This window comes from Chelonoidis abingdonii, chromosome 11 (assembly GCF_003597395.2).
Source record: "Chelonoidis abingdonii isolate Lonesome George chromosome 11, CheloAbing_2.0, whole genome shotgun sequence".
In the NCBI taxonomy this organism is placed as follows: Eukaryota; Metazoa; Chordata; order Testudines; family Testudinidae; genus Chelonoidis; species Chelonoidis abingdonii.
Genome location: NC_133779.1, coordinates 44,789,846 through 44,807,220, shown reverse-complemented (window position 1 = coordinate 44,807,220; position 17,375 = coordinate 44,789,846). Strand labels below are relative to the sequence as shown.

Below are 17,375 nucleotides of genomic sequence, written 5' to 3'. Positions count from 1 at the left end.
ATAGTTAAAATAAACTATTACGCTTTTCTGCTGTTATTTAAAAAAAAGCAAGCAGTACAGAGGCAAGATGCAAACCCATGTTGATGCTCATCATCTAAGTCTGACTAGAAACACTTCAGTTTTGAGAGTTGCAAAGAGGATGATATATCGGTTCTGGCATTCTGCTTCTTTGTGGTTTTTCCCTCATGGACAGTGCAGAATAGAGGTTCTTGGAGCAAAACTGAGGCTGTGCCAGGAAATGAGATGTGCTGAAGATGAGTGGGTCCTGTCTGAGATTCAGAATGAGAATTTCTCTGGCATTCATGAGCCAGAGAATGGTTATTTTTTCCCCTTCCATCTACCATAAAATGTGGGCATTGGCTGGTTCAGTCTGATTTGCGTGTGGTTTGTCACTTTTTGTCTGTAGACTGTCAGCATCTCTTTGGGATGATAACGATGCGTTGAGTTTTACTCTTGTGCTTTTCCTCCCTCAGCCGGTCTCAGTCCTTCCCTTCCTTTGTTCTGGATCAGTTGGAGAGGGTGTCATCTCCGGGCCCGTTACTGCAGGTTCCAGAATACCTTTCTCAGGTGTGTAAACAGCGGTAACCCCTGCCACTGGGAGATGGAGACTGGTTGTTCAAGATTTGCCAATAGGCTACTCATAGGGAAATTCCAGTTCAGGGTGGGTGTTTCCAGTATAGGAGAGATGCAAGGTCTAGTTTATACAAGGAGTCCTATTAAAGCAGCTTAGTAAATCTAGGAAAACTCACCTTAGTTACTCAGGGTAAGCCTAGGTCATTGTGGAAACTGACACTATAGAGCAGAACCTCAGAGTTACGAACATCTTGGGAATGGAGGTTCCTCGTAACTCTGAACAAAATGTTCGGTTCTTCTTTCTTTCAGAAGTTTACAACTGAACAGTGACTTAATACAGCTTTGAAACTTTACTATGTGAACAAAAATGCTGCTTTCCCTTCAGTTTGTTAGTAGTTTGCCTTTAACACAGCACTGTGCCGTATCTGGGGTGTTTTGGCTCTGCTGCTGCCTGATTGCAGACTTCCGGTTCCAAATGAGGTGTGTGGTTGACTGGTGAGGTTGTAACTCTGGTGTTCGAAACTCTGAGGTTCTACTATTACTATGGATGTGCCTGTCTCAATATGATCAGCGCCTGGCTTATCCTTCTACTAGCAAAGGCTGTCTGACAGCAATGGCTCTGTGGAATCCTTTAAATGCCACTGCAAACATCATTGCTGTCACTTCCATACTAACTTTAACAATGGTAGCAGGAAACAAAGGGAGTAAAAACGGGTATCAGAGGTAGAGTCAAGCATGCTGTTGTCACTGATAGTTAGATTCACCAGACTGCTGTCTAAGGTGCTGAAATGTGAGGGACTGCAAAACTGGTGGGGCAGAGGAACAGTAGTGCCTGATACTGCAGGGGTGACAACTGGAGTACTGGACCAGTCAACTGAATCACGGAACATTGCTTGTTGCAGCACCAGAGATATCAACTGGCAGTGCAGTTGAGTATCTGTGTCTCTTTATAAACCAGCAAGAAACTTCTGTCAAGATAATAATCAATCCTAATGAAATTACACTGTTCTAGACAATTTGCCTGTAGAAAAATTCTCATACACTACATATGATATTGAAGCTTTCACTGCCTGTGCTTCATTCCTCACAAAAGCTTTGAATCTGTTAGTGATTTGGCATTTTCCAGTCTCATCTCATTCAGTAGGATTTACCAAAATTGATTATTAGGCACAAGTTCCAAGTTTCCTGTTGGTGATACTGATCCTTTGCAACCAATACTCCCTTTAGTGATCTAAAACTTGCGGATATATTTTTCTGTCTCTTTCTAGTACTCATATCACAGCTTAAGTGTAAGATGCTGTTGTTTAGTCCTATGTGAACCACCAGAGATAAAGACACGTAATTTTATAACACTATTTAGCATTTATAGAGCCTTTCTCATCCCTAGACCTGAAAACATGTTATAAAGATGGATAAGCATTGTCCTCACCATCTTACAGGAGAGGAAATGGAGGCAGAGAGATGGGAAGTGACTTGCCCAAGGTCACACAGTGAGTCTGTGGCAGAGCCAGGACTAGAACTCAGGGCTCCTGACTCCCAGTTGAGTGACCTAACCACTGGCCTACAAGTTATTTGGAAGGGGGAGCAGATGGCTACTGTAGCTAGAATATCTCCTCCTGGCCAGACTGGAGGGATACTGGCAGTGATGTTAGCGTAGCCGTCTCTCCTCTCTAAATACTGCAGTTAGGGCTGGGAAGGAGGGGGAGCACGGTTCAAACGATGGCAGTGGAAATGGACACACTCCTGAAGTAGGAGAAAGGCCTGATGGCTACGACTGGGAGGGTGACAGGCCAAGCAATGGTGTGGCTATAAACCGAAAACCACTCCCACCATGGAAAGGGGTGTGCCTGAGCACACCACGATGGGCTTTGAGAGCTGATGGTGATTATTGAATGCTGCTGTATGGAGGGAAAAGCCTGCAATTTCTCAAGATGGTGACAGAGGTTCTGGGTGAGGAGTACCATGGCTATTGGCGCAGGAAACCCTCTGAGGGTATGTCTACACTACAAAATTAGGTCAATTTTATAGAAGTCGATTTTTAGAAATCGATTTTATACAGTCAATTGCGTATGTCCACACTAAACACTTTGCTGGGTTGCGGCTGATGGAAAGGTGTCCATGGTGCCCTCGTTCCTGCTGGCATGGGGCTGTGTAACATCCTGCCTTGCCTCTGCAGTACTTCTTTGGAGGGTGTATAATTTCCCTCCTGACCTCGGTCAGTTGTGTTTATGGAGGCTCATTTTGCTCCTGCATTACCAACGAGGTTACTCAGACCTCTGTGGTACTAGGGCATTATTAGCAGAACTCTCTTGGTATTTCTGCCACAATATGCGGCAAAGCAATACCGTTGTGCCACCAGTGTTAGCGCGGGTGGGAAGAAGTAGTATTCCTCTCTCCAACTAGTGATGGTTTTCTAAGAAACTTTCAGTGTAGGGTTTGAGGCGCACAACACCTACCAGCGGCAGCAAGGAGAGTTTTGCACGTAAACCCCTCTGCTGATGATAGATCCCTGCCTAGGTACCTATGGAATCCAGTGTTCTTTATGGAAGTGAAAGAGTTACAGAGGAGACGCTTCCAGGCTAAGTATGCCTGGAGTAACACAGTGACTTTCAGTACAATTAGAAGACACCGCTGGGTGATGTGTAATTAATATCACAGAGTAATTACATGGTTACTTCATCTGTTTAAAAATATATAAATATCCTCTGCTGAGTTTTCATTGAGAGCAGCCAACACCATCCCCGGAGTTCTAAGAAAGCAAGCCAGCGCCTTGCGGCTGCCCGCAGGACTCTGAACAAAGACCAGACAAGGCATTAAAACAACAAAGGCAGGAGCTGGGGCTGAACAAAGAGTTTTGAAAGAAGTGAAAATGTCAGAGAGAGAAGGGAACATTTTAGTTCCCAGAGGAAGCTGGGAGGTGTCCAGGCCCATGGTGACAACCAGCAAAGATTAGCCATCTCTCTCTTATGGACTGCCCTCTCCCACAGCCAGTGGCGGGGCTGGTAACTTGCATGTCCATCCCCACTCCTGACCATTGCTGTTGACGGCAGCTCCCCCAGCAGATGGCCATAAAGGGCAGGATCCCGGGCTGTGGATATCTGTCTAGCTGCCTGTGAAGCTGTGCATTGCATCATTTACCCCGGGGTGGTTCCGCTGCTAGCTACCAAGACCCAACAGAATCACTGCAATAAATTAGTCTTTTGTTTTAAACTGATGAAGTGTCCTAATCAACATTCTTTTCTGTCTCTCCCAATTCCTACTTCCCATTAAAGCAACCTCATGATTAGATCACAGCAATGTTTGAGCTAGTAGAATGTCATTGTTGTCAGCCAAACTGAAGGCAGGGGAGAGAATTTTTAAATTCATGTCACAAGTTAAGACCCTCTCGCTAACTGGCCCTGGGTGTTTCACCTTTCAGTTCTGAAGCCTCTTCAAAGAGTATCTGGATTGGAGAGGTACTGGATTATTTGCTGAGACTATAAATGGTGGCTCTGGTTTGTGGGTGATGCAGGTAATTCAAGATCCACCACAAACCTTTTTCTACTCCTCAGAGGGGTTTTCAGGAGGAATGCAGGGTGCCTCCTTGAAAGCCCTGCAGTGCAGTGACCCTCACTCCAGTCAAACAGGACTGGATGCAGCTCCAGGAGGAACCATCTGGTTCCATTCCACAAAGCCCTCCCTGACCATTGGCTGAACGCATTGTTTCTGCAACCCTCGCTGCCCCGCTGACTCAGGGTGCTTGGAACTCAGATGCCTCGCATGGTTTTACTGGAGTGGCAGTGCATTTTTAAACAATCCATGTTGGATTGACTTGCAGTGTGTTTCATCAGGGCCTCATCATACATCTCCCTGTAACTGCCCTGTAATGCAATAAACACCCCCACGAAGCCAGCATGCCCCAGATGCAGTGCCCAGCACCTGAATGCTGAGCTCCAGCACGTGGCTTCCGGCAGAAGATGGATTCACTCCTTTAAAGAGACTCAGAATAAAGCAAATGAAGCACCCTCCCCTAGCTGGAAATGCATGTATGTGGCAGTGTTTTGGCAGGGGGTGGGGTGGGAAATGGGCCTCTGAGCTCAGAGCCTGTGCAAGAAGGCGAGATATTGGCAGTTCTCCGGTAGGACTGTGGGAGATGCAGGAGGCAAAGGGATAGCAGTCTTGGCAAACTAATTGTCCTCCTCCCCCACTCTTCCTTGGCAAGACACTTAACAAACAGGGCTGGGAGGAATAGGGACAAAGGAAGGCCCTGGAGATAAGCAGCCCCTTTGCCCATGGCTCACAGCCCGCGCTGTGGAGTACTCTCCCTCTGGTGCAGCTCCGTTGCTTCAGTGCTTTGGACTTTTTTTTTTTTTTCTATTTGAAGACCTGAGATTGAGTGTGGATTTCTGTCCTCCACCAAACACTGCAGCAAGGGCTTTGCCAGAGGCTTCCCCTCACATCCGCTTCCTTCTCATCACATGTAGAGGCACTGAAACAAAGACTGGATTTCTGGTTCCAAGGCGTTGTTGAACTCCGAGGGCTCTGAGCTAACCTCGGCGTTGGTTCAGTCGTGCTTTCAGCATTGGCTTGGCCTGGATGTTTCTGGAGGCCAGAGGGCCGGAAGAAAGTTGACTTGACTCTGAAGACCCACAAGTAGCTCTTCTTGTCTGTCTTCGTAGGGCTTGGGAGCTCAGTCTGCAATTTAGCAGCTGCTTGAACTGGTGTAAGGAGTTGGGAAGGAGGTGGAGCTGACCCCAATCGGACTGTCAGACAGGGGCGTCTGGGGGGTGCCCCCTGCCATACTGATGCCACGAGCCTCAATAACAGCTGTGAGGAGCTGCTGCTGCTGGTGGCGCAGGGTTTCGGCGATGAGCAGGGGAAGAGAGTTGAAGCTAGTGGTTAGCTGCTCCAGTTTGGACTCTAGGCTGCCAATCTGCTTCTCCAAGTCCTCACTCCGGTCATTGAGCTCTGTGATCAGGTCATACATAACGTTCTGCATCTGGGAGACAAAGAAGACATCACTGGGATTAGCGCAGAGGACACTAACAGCCAGAACAAGTGGGAGGTAAAAGCCCTGTTTACAGCTGAGCTGGCACAGCTGACAAAGGCCTGCAAGCATGGAGCAACAGCCGGCAGGATGTTGCATATGGAAGACCTGCCCTGTCTCTCTTGGAGATCAGAAATATTGGGGGAGAACCTCTTGGGTTGCATTTCTGATGGGCTGGGGAGAGCAACAAGCTGGCTAAGCCTGGAATGAAGCCTCAGAGGCTGAGAGTTCTGTACTGGGACTAAGAAGAAAACATTTCACCCTGTGAAAGCTAAGTGGCAAATGCTGGATGTTTACTCTCTGTCCCACCGAGCTGTTGGCTGTAGAAACCTTGAAAATACATCTTGTTGGCAGATCCTGCGAAAATTAAGGACAGAACATTCTCTCAGCTGAGCAGCCCCTAACCAGCTAATGGCCGAAAATTAAGAAATTAAAACTGGCTGCTGTCTTTTGAGAACGCTTGGAATCATCAAAGTCAGAGCATGTAGGGTTAGATCTAAATAACAGTGCTGCTTCGCACTCAGGTAGCACCTTCCATGGAAGGATCTCAAAGTGCTTCACAAAAGTAGGTGTTTTCTAAGGCCCCTAGAGGGGAACTGATTTGTTCAGGGTCACACGGTGAGGCAGTAGCCCCTGCTCTAACCAAGAGGAAGGCAGCCTCTCTGGAATCTGGCAAGTGGAAATACCAGCTCTTTTGGAAATTACAGTGTCTTCCATCACATTTGGTCCTTTTTGCTGGGGGTTTGAGACTCTCGGTGTGGTCTGACATCGGTGTGCACACATACAACCTCCGTGAATTGATTTCTGCACACCTCCACCTTGTGATTCTGATGCTGTTCATAAAATAGAGATGGGAACAGACAAACACAGGTTGCTAAAAGGGGAGAAGAAAGAAGAGAGGGAAAATTACAGCAAGGAGGTGAAAGTTTGATTAGAGGGAGTTAGGGTATAGTTGCACCTAGCTAAACCAATACTTGTAACAAATAGAGCAGTGTGTGAACAATGAAGCCTTTTCACATGGATACCGGAAAGAGGGAAATCTCCATTCAGAGACTGAACTTCCAGTGCTATAGAGCAAATTGCAACAAAAGTGCTGAGTCAATAAGTGAAGCTGTTTCCTGTGTAGCAAGGCACAAGCATATTTTCCAAATTAAGAGAGAAGTCTTTAAAATGAATCAATGACCCGTTAAAAGAAAAGCCTGTTACAAGATTTTGCTATAACGAGTTTATTCCTTTACCAGGTTTTTACCAGAGAGATGCTATGCTCTTCTAATTTGTTGCCTGGTGACTGAATGCCGGGGGAAGCCTGGACAGAGAGGAAAGATGTGAGACTTCTGGCTGGTCCAGAGCATCCCAGTAAGAAAGATATCGATCAGCAGAACATCAGAGTTCACCTCTCGGTTGCAAGGTACACACGCTGGCAGCAGCTGGAACCGTCTGATTTAACTCTTTTCTGGCAGGACTCAGCCTAGGCTTGATTGTGTCAGATACTTAGATTTATTTACTGGTGGTGCAAGCAGCCTGTGCAGTGTCGCCTCTGGCTAATGCTCTGCAGCTTGTTCTGTGTTATGATCCAGCTGCATGCTGCTGAAATGATTAAATGTGATCCTCATCCTCAGCTATGCCTGTCACCCCCACAGGCATTTGCATGTGTTCTGCCTCCACCTCTAGCCCTTTATCTTCTGCACTGTGAGCCCTGGAGGCCATGAAGACATCACCTGTGTTTGTACAATACCGAGTACAACAAGGCCCTCATCCCGACAGGGGCCTTTGGGCACACCCATAACACAGTAACAATGAACAGAAGAGGGACCTGCTTGCTGGGTTGGGCTGGATCTTCCTCTGGGTTTAGGCTACACTGCTGAGTGGGTAGTTCCTGAATTGCTCGTGGGTAATTTGGGACACTGATATTTGCATCATAAGGATAATCCCCATTGGGGACCTACTGTCTTAGCCCATCTCCGCAGAAAAGACAAGCTATCGCACTGACAGCAACCCAGCTTCTATTTGTCCAGGAGAGGAAGTACCAAGCTGCTCCCTAAATTAAATCTTCTTTTCAGCGGGACACTGCACATGAAAACTGAGCTTTTAGTCTGGCTCTCCAACTAGGTTTCCCGCTGCTACGAAATCTGACTCAGGATCAAGAGGAGAGTAACCGGAAATAATGTCCTCCTAACATCTGAACCCTGCCGATGGAGCAGCTGGGCGTTCCAGGCCTGGGAGCTTTTAGCTCTTGCAGTTCTTTGAAGATATGGATATTGCGACGCTGCTGCGGCTCCATTGATATTCTATCTCTGGGATGACCCCCTGTCTGCGAGGATGAGAATTTACCAGAATTTTGTCTTCAAATGAAGAGCATCTTTGGCTAATGTTTTAGGCTGTCATTTTCAACAGGGCCTGAGCTAGTCCAGCTGCTGCTGATTTTCAGTGGGAATTGAGCACCGCTCTGCCTAAAGCCCTTTTGAGAAGCCTGACATTAAAAGATTGATCCCAGATCCTGCTTTGCTGTGTGTTGGTTGCAAAGGGAACTGGCACACCCCATCTATGCCAGCTGTTCCCATTCCAGAGATGAGGCACAATACTATTGTACCTATCCAACTCCAGCCTCTGTTAGAATCTACACTGCCCCAATCTCCGAGTGCAGTAATAGCTAGAAACGGGCCGTATCCCTGGCTGCAGGGTATGAGTAATACCCCCAACTGTCATTTCCAGATGCCTAGTGTTTGATCTTTTGTCTCCTGCGTTCAGCCAGCTCCGACGGACTGATTATACAGTAAATGTAGATGAAAGGCCTGCAGCCCTGTCGGCCTCGGAGAGAACTTCAGAGACTTGCCTTGGAAAGATCAACCAGTGTGTTGGCCTGGTCACTCAGCTTCCTCTGCTCCATCTTCACACTGCGCAGCCTGTGGAAGAAGAAAATGCTGATACAGCCATGTCCTTTTTCCGTGTGCTGGTCCCTCCAGCCACATTAACTGCTCTGGAAACCCAGCTGGGATTAGCCACACACAGCACATGGGTCACAAGAGACAAGCATATTCTTAATGGCATCTGGCAAGGAAATGGAAAATTGCTCAGATTTTCTTCTCTATGAACTGAGCTGGAACATCGAGGTCTGGACCATGTTGGTCATTCTCCCTCCCACCCCACTGTTCTTCTGGTCGCCATTTGGAGTGGATTCCACTTACTGGTGAATGGCTTGAAGGAACTTTCTCTGATGCTTCCTGACTTTGGCATGATCAATCTTCTTTAGCAGCTTTGTGTGTTTGTAGATAAGCCACGTTTCCCGAAGGACGTTGGCTGCAGCATTCTTGATCTGCAAGACAAAAGTGGAGACCCAGCTGCAGGTTAGTTCCTCCTCCTGGCTCAGAGAGCATATGGGATGCAGTATCTTGTATGTTAGGCCTGGGGCAATGGTTTGGATTGGTCTGTACTGGTCCTACAAGCTGCTAAGCACACTCCCCTCCCATTAAAGTCAGTCAGAACCGAGGGCACTCAGCACTTTACAGCACAGCTTGGCACTTGGCAGGATCGTGCCCTTGCTCACGAGAGTGATGGGTAAGAAAGAGGGCTGGTGGCAAATGGGCAGATCTGAGGAGACATGGGATGAGTGGGTTCCTCCTTATGCTGACAGGGTGCTTTGCTGGGCACTTTGAAGGCGAGGCAGGAGTGGATTGGGGACCACGCTGCAGTGTTCTTGTTTGGGTTCCCACACACTCCCTAACCTGCCCCTCAGTTTTTACCTTGTGCCTAAATGTGCAACAGTCTACACTGTGCTGAGCAGGACCACGTTCTTCATGGAACCAGTTCCAGGCCATCCCCACATGCCACTGAGAGTCCCTGGCAGCTAAGTTCCCTCTAAGCTGCGTGGGCACACAGCAGGCTATCAAGAGGCACGCAGGCGTGAGGCACCTCTCTCCTGGACCCAGAGCTGCAGCAGCCAGTGAGAGGCTACAACAAGAGAGAGCTGGAGGAAGTCCTCTCTCCCCACTGCAGCCCAGAGGCAGCCTGGACCCCAAACCCCTCATCCCCAGCCCCACCCCAGTGCCCGCACCCCCAGCCAGAACCCTCACATATCAGCTCTGTATTGGTGCATGTAACAAAATTAATTCCACACGTANGGAGCAAAACCATGAGGCAGCCCCCACCCACACCCCAACCATGTTCCCCAGCCCTGAGCCCCCTGCCACACTGTGAACCCCTTGGCCCCACCCCCACCACACATCACCTCCATTTTGGTGCACATAACAAAATTAATTCCGCACATGGGTGTAAAAAATTAGAGGGATCCTTGTCTGGCAGATATTTACTCCTGTCCCCGAGAGGACATGGATTCTGTACTGGCCGCCAGTGTGAACATGCCTCACATGCAGAGAGGAATCCACCCCCAGTGCCAGCTGCCCCTTCCCCACGGTAGCCAAAGCATTGTAACAGCTGTTTCACACATGGGTCGGTTTGGTTACACTGGAAATGGGGACAGCACCACAGCAATTTCCTGTACTTATCCCCAATGATTAAAGCCAGAGCTTTTCCCCTTTGCAGCCCCCTCTCCATGCTATAAAGCCACACACTCCTGCTGATGGCATTCCCATATGCTGGCCCCGAAATGGCTGATATCACTCAGTGCACCACCAATTTGAGACAGACCAACAGAATCCAGACGGCTAGGGACCAAGTTTTCATTTAAACACAGACATCTTGAGTAATTAGTGGAAAGAGCAGGGGGAAGTGTTCCTTGGTCACAGCCAAGCCAAGCTGATTTGTAATTAGTTGTTACCTTTTGGGTTTTTGCATGTTTTGCTCTGTGTCAGGAGTTTAAGCAGAGATACCCACTGCTCAGACATTTCCAAAAGCTTTGCAGATTGCTATGGTGCTGGGGCAGGAGAACAAAGAGAGATTGTGAGTACTAGGGGGAATTTTTATACACAACCTTGTGAGAGTAACTAACAGCCCGGGAGGCTCAGGTCCTCTATCTACAGAACTGGCAGTGCAAGTGAAAGCTTCCTCCAGTCTCTTGTGCTAGTGCGTCACCACCGCTTGGAGGCAGTGACCGTGGGGCAGCAGTCTTCATGGTTCACTCTGTCTTTGGCCTCGCTGCTGAGACTGCCAACCAGCCAATTGTTTGCTTTTGTTATGGACACTTGTCCACTAGGGACTTGACTGAGACCCCCCAGCAGCCGTCAGATGTTAGTGACTCTTGGTCACGTGCATCCCAGGTTTACTTGTCTCCAGGAGCAGGTCACACCTGAACACAGGTGCTGGCGAGAGAATGAACCACAGCTCTCCTCTTTCTACCACCCCCAAGTACTGCACTTCCCATACACAGGTTTATAATAAATTTCACATTAGGCTGGTGGTTGTGCCCAGAGTAATCAAATCCAAGTATTTCTCAAATCAGGACTCCACGTGCTCTCGTCTTTGGCTAGGCTGGGCTGTCAGGTGTGGGAAAACCAGATCCTCCGCCTGTGAACACACATGCACAAACCACAGTGCAACACGGACATCACTGAATTTATTAACCCCCTTCCTGGTGGCTCGGTCTGAGAAAGTCTGTGCAGGAACCTGGCTTGAAGAGTCTGCTGTTAAACTGCAGCTTTGGTGCTTGCTTTGAAATGAATTGGCCACAGTCCACTTGGCACAAAGCCAGCACATCAATAGCCGTGGGAGAAGGAGGAAGATCAGGTTTGCTTTTTGTATTGCTTATGTCACCATAAACGCCACTCTGGCTGTGGGCTCCCTGCAAGGCAGGCACGCCACATTTCCTGCCCAACACCCCTTCCCCGGCCTCCTTGGCAGCTTGCTCTTCGCAAGACATTCCTCCCCTGCCAGAGACTCAAGCTCAGAGTGGGCATCCTGAAGAAACTAATGTCTCTTCGCAGTGACACGGGCTGGGCCCCGTGACCCAACAGGAGTGATGGAAAGGAGGAACGTGCAGATTTCCTGAGGAAGGAGTGAGGCACCAGAATCTCCCCAAGGTCCCTGGATATTCTGTGGGGTACAACAATTTTATCCCTAAACTTCTCGGGGGCTCTTACTTTTCCACCAGATTTTCCACTTGGATTTTATCTGTAACTGCCTTTGATTTCTGTAGGACCTAGAGCATATTTAACAAATAAAACATACATGAGGGTTGGGGAATGGGGCGGAGGGCGGGTAACATGGGGCGTTGCTCTAGTGAGGAGAATGGAGAGACCAGAAAAGAAGCTGTAAGAAGGGTGCATAGACAATTAGGCTTCCTCCGTTTTCCTTCCAAACATCACTTCAGGGGTTTGTTGCTTTATAACCGAATCCCGGTTTGATCACCAAAAGGGACCAATCCACTGCATGGTCCTCGGAAAAATACGTCCCACATCAATCTGCCGGCTTATTTTTTCACCATGTTTTAAAATCCCTTAAAAATGAGTAGAGGAAGCTAGTTTTGTTCTTCTGACTCCCCCAATTCCCTGGCTATGAAGATGATCATTTCAGTTCTCTGCCGCTTATGGGAGGTATCTGGTTTTGCTCCTAGATTTTTCCCTCTCTTCAGCAGGAGGGCACTGCATCGCACTCAAGATTTGTGTAACGTTCTTCATCTCTGGCAGTTTCAATTCAATTCCTTGCCCATGATCTCAATCTCCTTTACTGCTAAGTCTCCACAGGATCCAGACACATTTGAAAATTGAGTTTCCAAGTCATGACGCTGAGCCAGTCCAAAGTCACATACCTACCTCTGCTTCACTGCCATCTCACTCATACAAAAAATTGCTGGTGCCACTCACATTTGAAGTGACATTAAGTACAGTCACCACAGGGTATAAAGTGATTATACACTGCCAGAGTTCTAGTGCAGTTCCACGGCTAGGCTGCAGAGACTGGATCCTCACTGATTTCTTCTCCTCTGAGAAACTCTCTCATTCATGCTGGTGAAATCCAGGCTTAGGGTTTTGTCTGCACTCACAGCGCTGTACTGGTGCAGCTGCGCCTCTGTAGAGCTTGGTGGAGACACTACCTACCTCCGCCTCCCCCAGAGGCAGCAGCTGGGTGCACCGGGGTGAGGTGGTATAATTACCTTGCTCAGGGGTGTGGATTTTCCATAGTTACATAGTAACTCAGCTAAAGTCAGGGGAGTTGCACTAGTGCCACAATGGTGTAAGTGGAAAGATTAGCTTAGGATGCTTTGCATGGATCATCCACTCTGACTCATGAAAAGTTAATGGGCCAAATTCAACCCTAATGTAAGCAATTCCCTTCGCTTCAGCTGAGTTGCACCTATTTATATAAGTGTGAACCTGAATACTCACGGCGAGAGGTGTAACTGCACTAATTCCATCCTCTCCTCATGGAGCGGCTCCCTGGCTAGACTCCCCTACATCTGTCAGAACCTACTGTTACCTGCTGCGCTCCAGGCTGGCTTGGACTATGCATCATTCTAGCTCAACACGAGGGCTCATCTGGAGGCTCTTGAAGAAAATGGAAAATGGCTTTAAGAATGAATGCCCCCGGACAGAGGTGCGAGTGGGGGTCTGTGAACACTAGGCCATGATTAACAAGTCACTTTTTACCTCCTGTTTTGCCTCTGGAAGGTTCCATGAGGGGAGCGTCACAGAAATCCCTGCACTGCCCTGAGTGGGAAACGCTTCTGGCTCTGCAGCTTTCCCTCCAGCCCTTTTTGGGAGCAGATACTGGAAATCAGAGACATGGGGCCAAATTCTATGCTGATGTAAATGGATGAAATTCCACTGAAGTCAATAGAGCTGCACCCATTTATATCAACTGAGAAGTTAGTCCAAAATGTGGTAAGCCCTGGATTTGATGTTCTCTTGAATCCCTCTGCTGGCCAGCCCGCCCAGTATGGCTCTAAATAACACAATATCTTGTTCACTTGGAACTAATTCTTTAGAGACTTTTCCACTGTACCTACAGCAAAGGCAGAATAAGTCCTGTCAAAGGATCTGAAACTTACAGTAAACAAACAAAACTACATTTTATAATGAATGTATCATGATCTCTATTTGTATTGTGGATTCCTTTGCCTAGTACAGAGTGGGTACCATCCCAGCATAAAGAACGACTCGTAATTGGGTGGGCAGCTGTCTGAAATACTGGCCCTGCTGCTGAAGTGCAGATAACCTCGGAGTGATCATTAGGCCCTGCCCAGCTGGGACCCAAAGCATGTAAACAAGCCCTGTGCCTCCAGTCAGCATAGGCCTGCCCTGGAGAGATGAGGAAGAGGATCCCCTTCAGAGAGGGGAAAGGTAGCCTGTCTCCTCCTAGGACAGGGCACTTCCTCTGCTTGGCTGCACAGTTGGGCGTTCCAGATTTTCCTAAATCCCTTGTAAACGAGAGACTTTTGGAGCAGAAGATTGAGAGAGAGCTGGTGTTACTTGCTCATTACAGACTTGGCAGCTCCTCTTCCAAACCTGCACAGCATTCAGACCATGTACGGATTATACAATTTATTTTCCATTATGCTACAGCAGTTGCCGTGCCACTGCAGCATGAAGTAGGCTGTAACAACAGCAGAGGAATATGTCCCTGAACTTTCCTTTTGACCTCTGTATATTCTCCTAAAAAACACCAAATACAAAAACGCCCTCCGCCAACACAATTTATAGTCAAAACAAAGCAGCTCAACTCTCATGAATAATTCCCCAGTGAAACGGGGCTGCAGGGACAACTGGGCATGCATTGCTATGACTCCACAATACAAGTCACTCCATGCTTAATTCAGACTGCAAAGGATTAAAGCAGAGCTCAGTTTCTAATGAAGCTCCCAATGAGCAGCAGCCTGACAGAGACCTGTGGAGCACAGCAGGGCTTTGACACTGGTGCTGGTCGTGTTTCAGGAGCCTTCTTGGGAAAAACATTCGTGATCTTCATGCAGACAGGAGTGTTGGGAAAACTTGTCACAAAAGCTGTCCTTAAAGAAACAGCTCCTGACCTGTTCAAGTGCTCCATTGCTCTGTGATGGACACATCTCTGCCTGGCCTACAGGAGCGTTTTCCCCTTTGAGTGCTGTCTCTGCACCAGGGCACCAGCTCAGTGATCTTTTGAGCTCTGCCCCAGAGATGAGACTTTGGTTTTTCATTTTAACTAGCCACTTCCATAAGGAAATGAGGAAAATTACCTGGAGTGACCAAGGGGGGAAATGATTTAGAGAAGGGCACTTTGCAGAGGAAAACATTCCTGCAGAAATGTGAGGAAACAGACACACTGCAGCATTCCATGATATTTTTCTGTCAGGGCTCAAGAAAAGTTTATAGTGCAAATGGCCAGCGCCCCACTTCAGCCAGCATTGTTGATGCTTGAGGAGTTTCTGGATACATGCAAGTTTTCTCCTCCCAGATCAAGGTCTGGTCTCACTGTGATGTCACAGTCTAGTTTACAAGATGAGAACTGTCAGGCCAGACTCTCAGCAGGCCTAAAGCAGCATAGTTCCATTGAGATCAAAGCGGATTTACACCAGCTGGCTTAAGGCTTCCTGCTGTTACATTTGGGGATTTTTACCCCAACCAGCTGTGACAGCTGCCTGGAGCACCTTACCCGCTTCGTCAGCTGAGTGTCCATCATGAAGTTGTGCACGTGCTTCTCGGCTTTGGTGAGTTCCAGTTTCCTGGCCACCACGGCCACCACCAGGGCGGTGCAGCCAGCCCCCTGCCGTTGGAAAAGCAAGGGGAGGAGAGAAGAAGGCAAAGAGTTAATCGTGGAGCAGGGAGAAGCCTCCTCCGACTTCCAAATGCCACTTGCCTTCCTACAGAGAGACACTTGGGATGAAACCTTGCAGTGATGGTGCTTTGCATGGCTGCAGCCCCATCCACCTGAGGCTCTCCCAGCCATTTACATACATTAATTACATTTCACCCCCCACCTCCTTGTGCAGCAGGGCATATATTTAATTACTCCATGGGGTCAGCTGCCCACAGTGCTGGACACAGTGTCCTTGAGCAGCTGTTTGTGTAATTAATGGACTACGCTGCTGGTTGGCAGGGGGTCATCAGGAAACCGTCGCCCTCTCCTGACCCTCCCAAGACACTCAGAAGCTGCACTCAATACTCCAGCTTGGCTGGTGCAGTGGCATAGTGCCCCCGAGCTAAGGAGCTGGCCCACTGCTTTTAGGAGAAAAGCATCAGGACTAGGGTGCATTCCTGGCTCCTGAGGAAGTCTGTTTTGTGGGTTAGAGCGGGGATGGGAGAGGGGGGAGTCAGGACTCCTGGATTCTATTCCCAGCTCTGGAAAGGAGCATGGGCTAGTCATCAGCCCCTGGGGAACTCAAGACTCCTGGGTTCTGTTCCCAGCTCTGGTTGGGAGTGTAGGCTCACAACTAAGCCAGGGGGACTAGGAGCCAGGACTCCTGGGCTCCATTCACTGCTGTGGGAAGATTGTTAATGCAGGCAACCGGGACTCCTGAGTTTCTTACCCTGACTCACTGTGTGACCTTGGCAGCATATTCCTTCCCCTCAATTTCCCCATCTGTGAAATGGGAATAATGACATTAACTGGCCTGACTAAACCCTTTGTTATTTAAAAAATAGCTTCCTTTATGAGAGTCATGAAGGAAGCCCTTTGTGTGTCGCCTGTATTAAGATGCAGGGCCATGTGGCTGGGAAGAGGATGGATCAAACACCCCAGCAGGTCTGCAGGCCCGCTCTCTCACTCTCTCTCAATCTCTGTTTTCTCTCATGGAGCTTCAGAAAAAAAAAACAACAAAAAAAACCTGCCTATGCTTTTGGCGCAGCTGAAGCTGACACCTTCTCCTTGGCTCTTCCTAAGTGATTCCTTTCGAAAAGGCTGCTGACACCCTGCACTTTGGTCAGCTACCCATTTTTACTACAGTGAGGCTTGGCAAAGAAATGAGATCATGTGAATCACTCTCTCTGTCTTGTCCTCCCTCCCCCCTTCTCCCTCTCCCTAAAGGGTGACAGCTGGTAGCTCCTTTTTACCAAGCAGTTACAGTAGGAACTGTGCCCGTTCAAGTCGGGATATGTTCCATTTGGCAAATGGAGAGCCCAGTTGGTAGCTATTATCTCCTGGACAGATTTGGCTGTAAAAGCAAAAGGTGCCAACCTGAAAGCGAATCTGTGCATGTGTGAAAGAGTGAGTGAGAGTGTCTGCCTGAGTCTCCCTGTGTGCGAATGAGACTGCCTCCCCTGTGCTGCCTGGCAGAGACCGTGACCTTAGGGAGAGACCTTTCATTCATTCAAGATCATTAACAAACATCACGGTCTGAGCTGCATCCTGCAATTCTCCTGGAAGGCTCCGTATGTAAGCTTTTCATTCCCTCTGTTCCCTTGGAGTGGAGGTTCTTCTGGTTTGCCCAGTCTAGCTTGGGATTGGACATCTGCCCTTGGCTGTGAGGTTAGCTCGGGGCCAGTTCACTGCTGCAAGCGATTTTTGCTATTGCTCTTCTCTTCTGCCATGCCCATCGTGGTGGTGTCTGGGCTCTGCAGACCCACCCTGGATCTAACACCAGGCTGATGTCTTTTACAGAGTGCACGTCCAAACATTGCAGATATGCCAGGCGTCCGTGCCTGGGGACTACCTGCCTTCGTTTCTCCAGACAGGACTTTCCATCAGACGGACGGGGTGGGTTTTCAGGCCATGCCTCAGGTTCACAATAACCCCTGGCTTCTCTTTCAGAGCTTAGTGGGACAAGTGCAGCTTCTGGCCTCCGTCCCTCTGAAAATCAGGCCATAGACTCGCTGGAACCCGCTGGGAGGACTCAGCCTTCACCTGGAAGTGATGGAGGCTCTGTCCGTTCTCCATGGACCTGGCATGAATCGTAAGCCCCTGGGTCACTGGG

General features: G+C 48.6%; 1 protein-coding gene across 1 annotated transcript in view; it reads right to left on the bottom strand.

The window, feature by feature from the left end:
- Positions 1–3,408: 3,408 nt before the first annotated feature.
- The window catches only part of KCNN3 (potassium calcium-activated channel subfamily N member 3), a 64,786-nt gene continuing 50,819 nt past the window's right edge, over positions 3,409–17,375 (bottom strand). Inside the window, exons 4-7 of the mRNA XM_032789390.2 lie at positions 15,119–15,229; positions 8,785–8,912; positions 8,433–8,502; positions 3,409–5,551 (exon numbers count right to left, since the gene is read on the bottom strand). Of these exons, the coding sequence (XP_032645281.1) occupies positions 5,255–5,551; positions 8,433–8,502; positions 8,785–8,912; positions 15,119–15,229 (606 nt within the window). The 3' untranslated portion in view covers positions 3,409–5,254. The remainder of the gene's footprint in view (positions 5,552–8,432; positions 8,503–8,784; positions 8,913–15,118; positions 15,230–17,375) is intronic.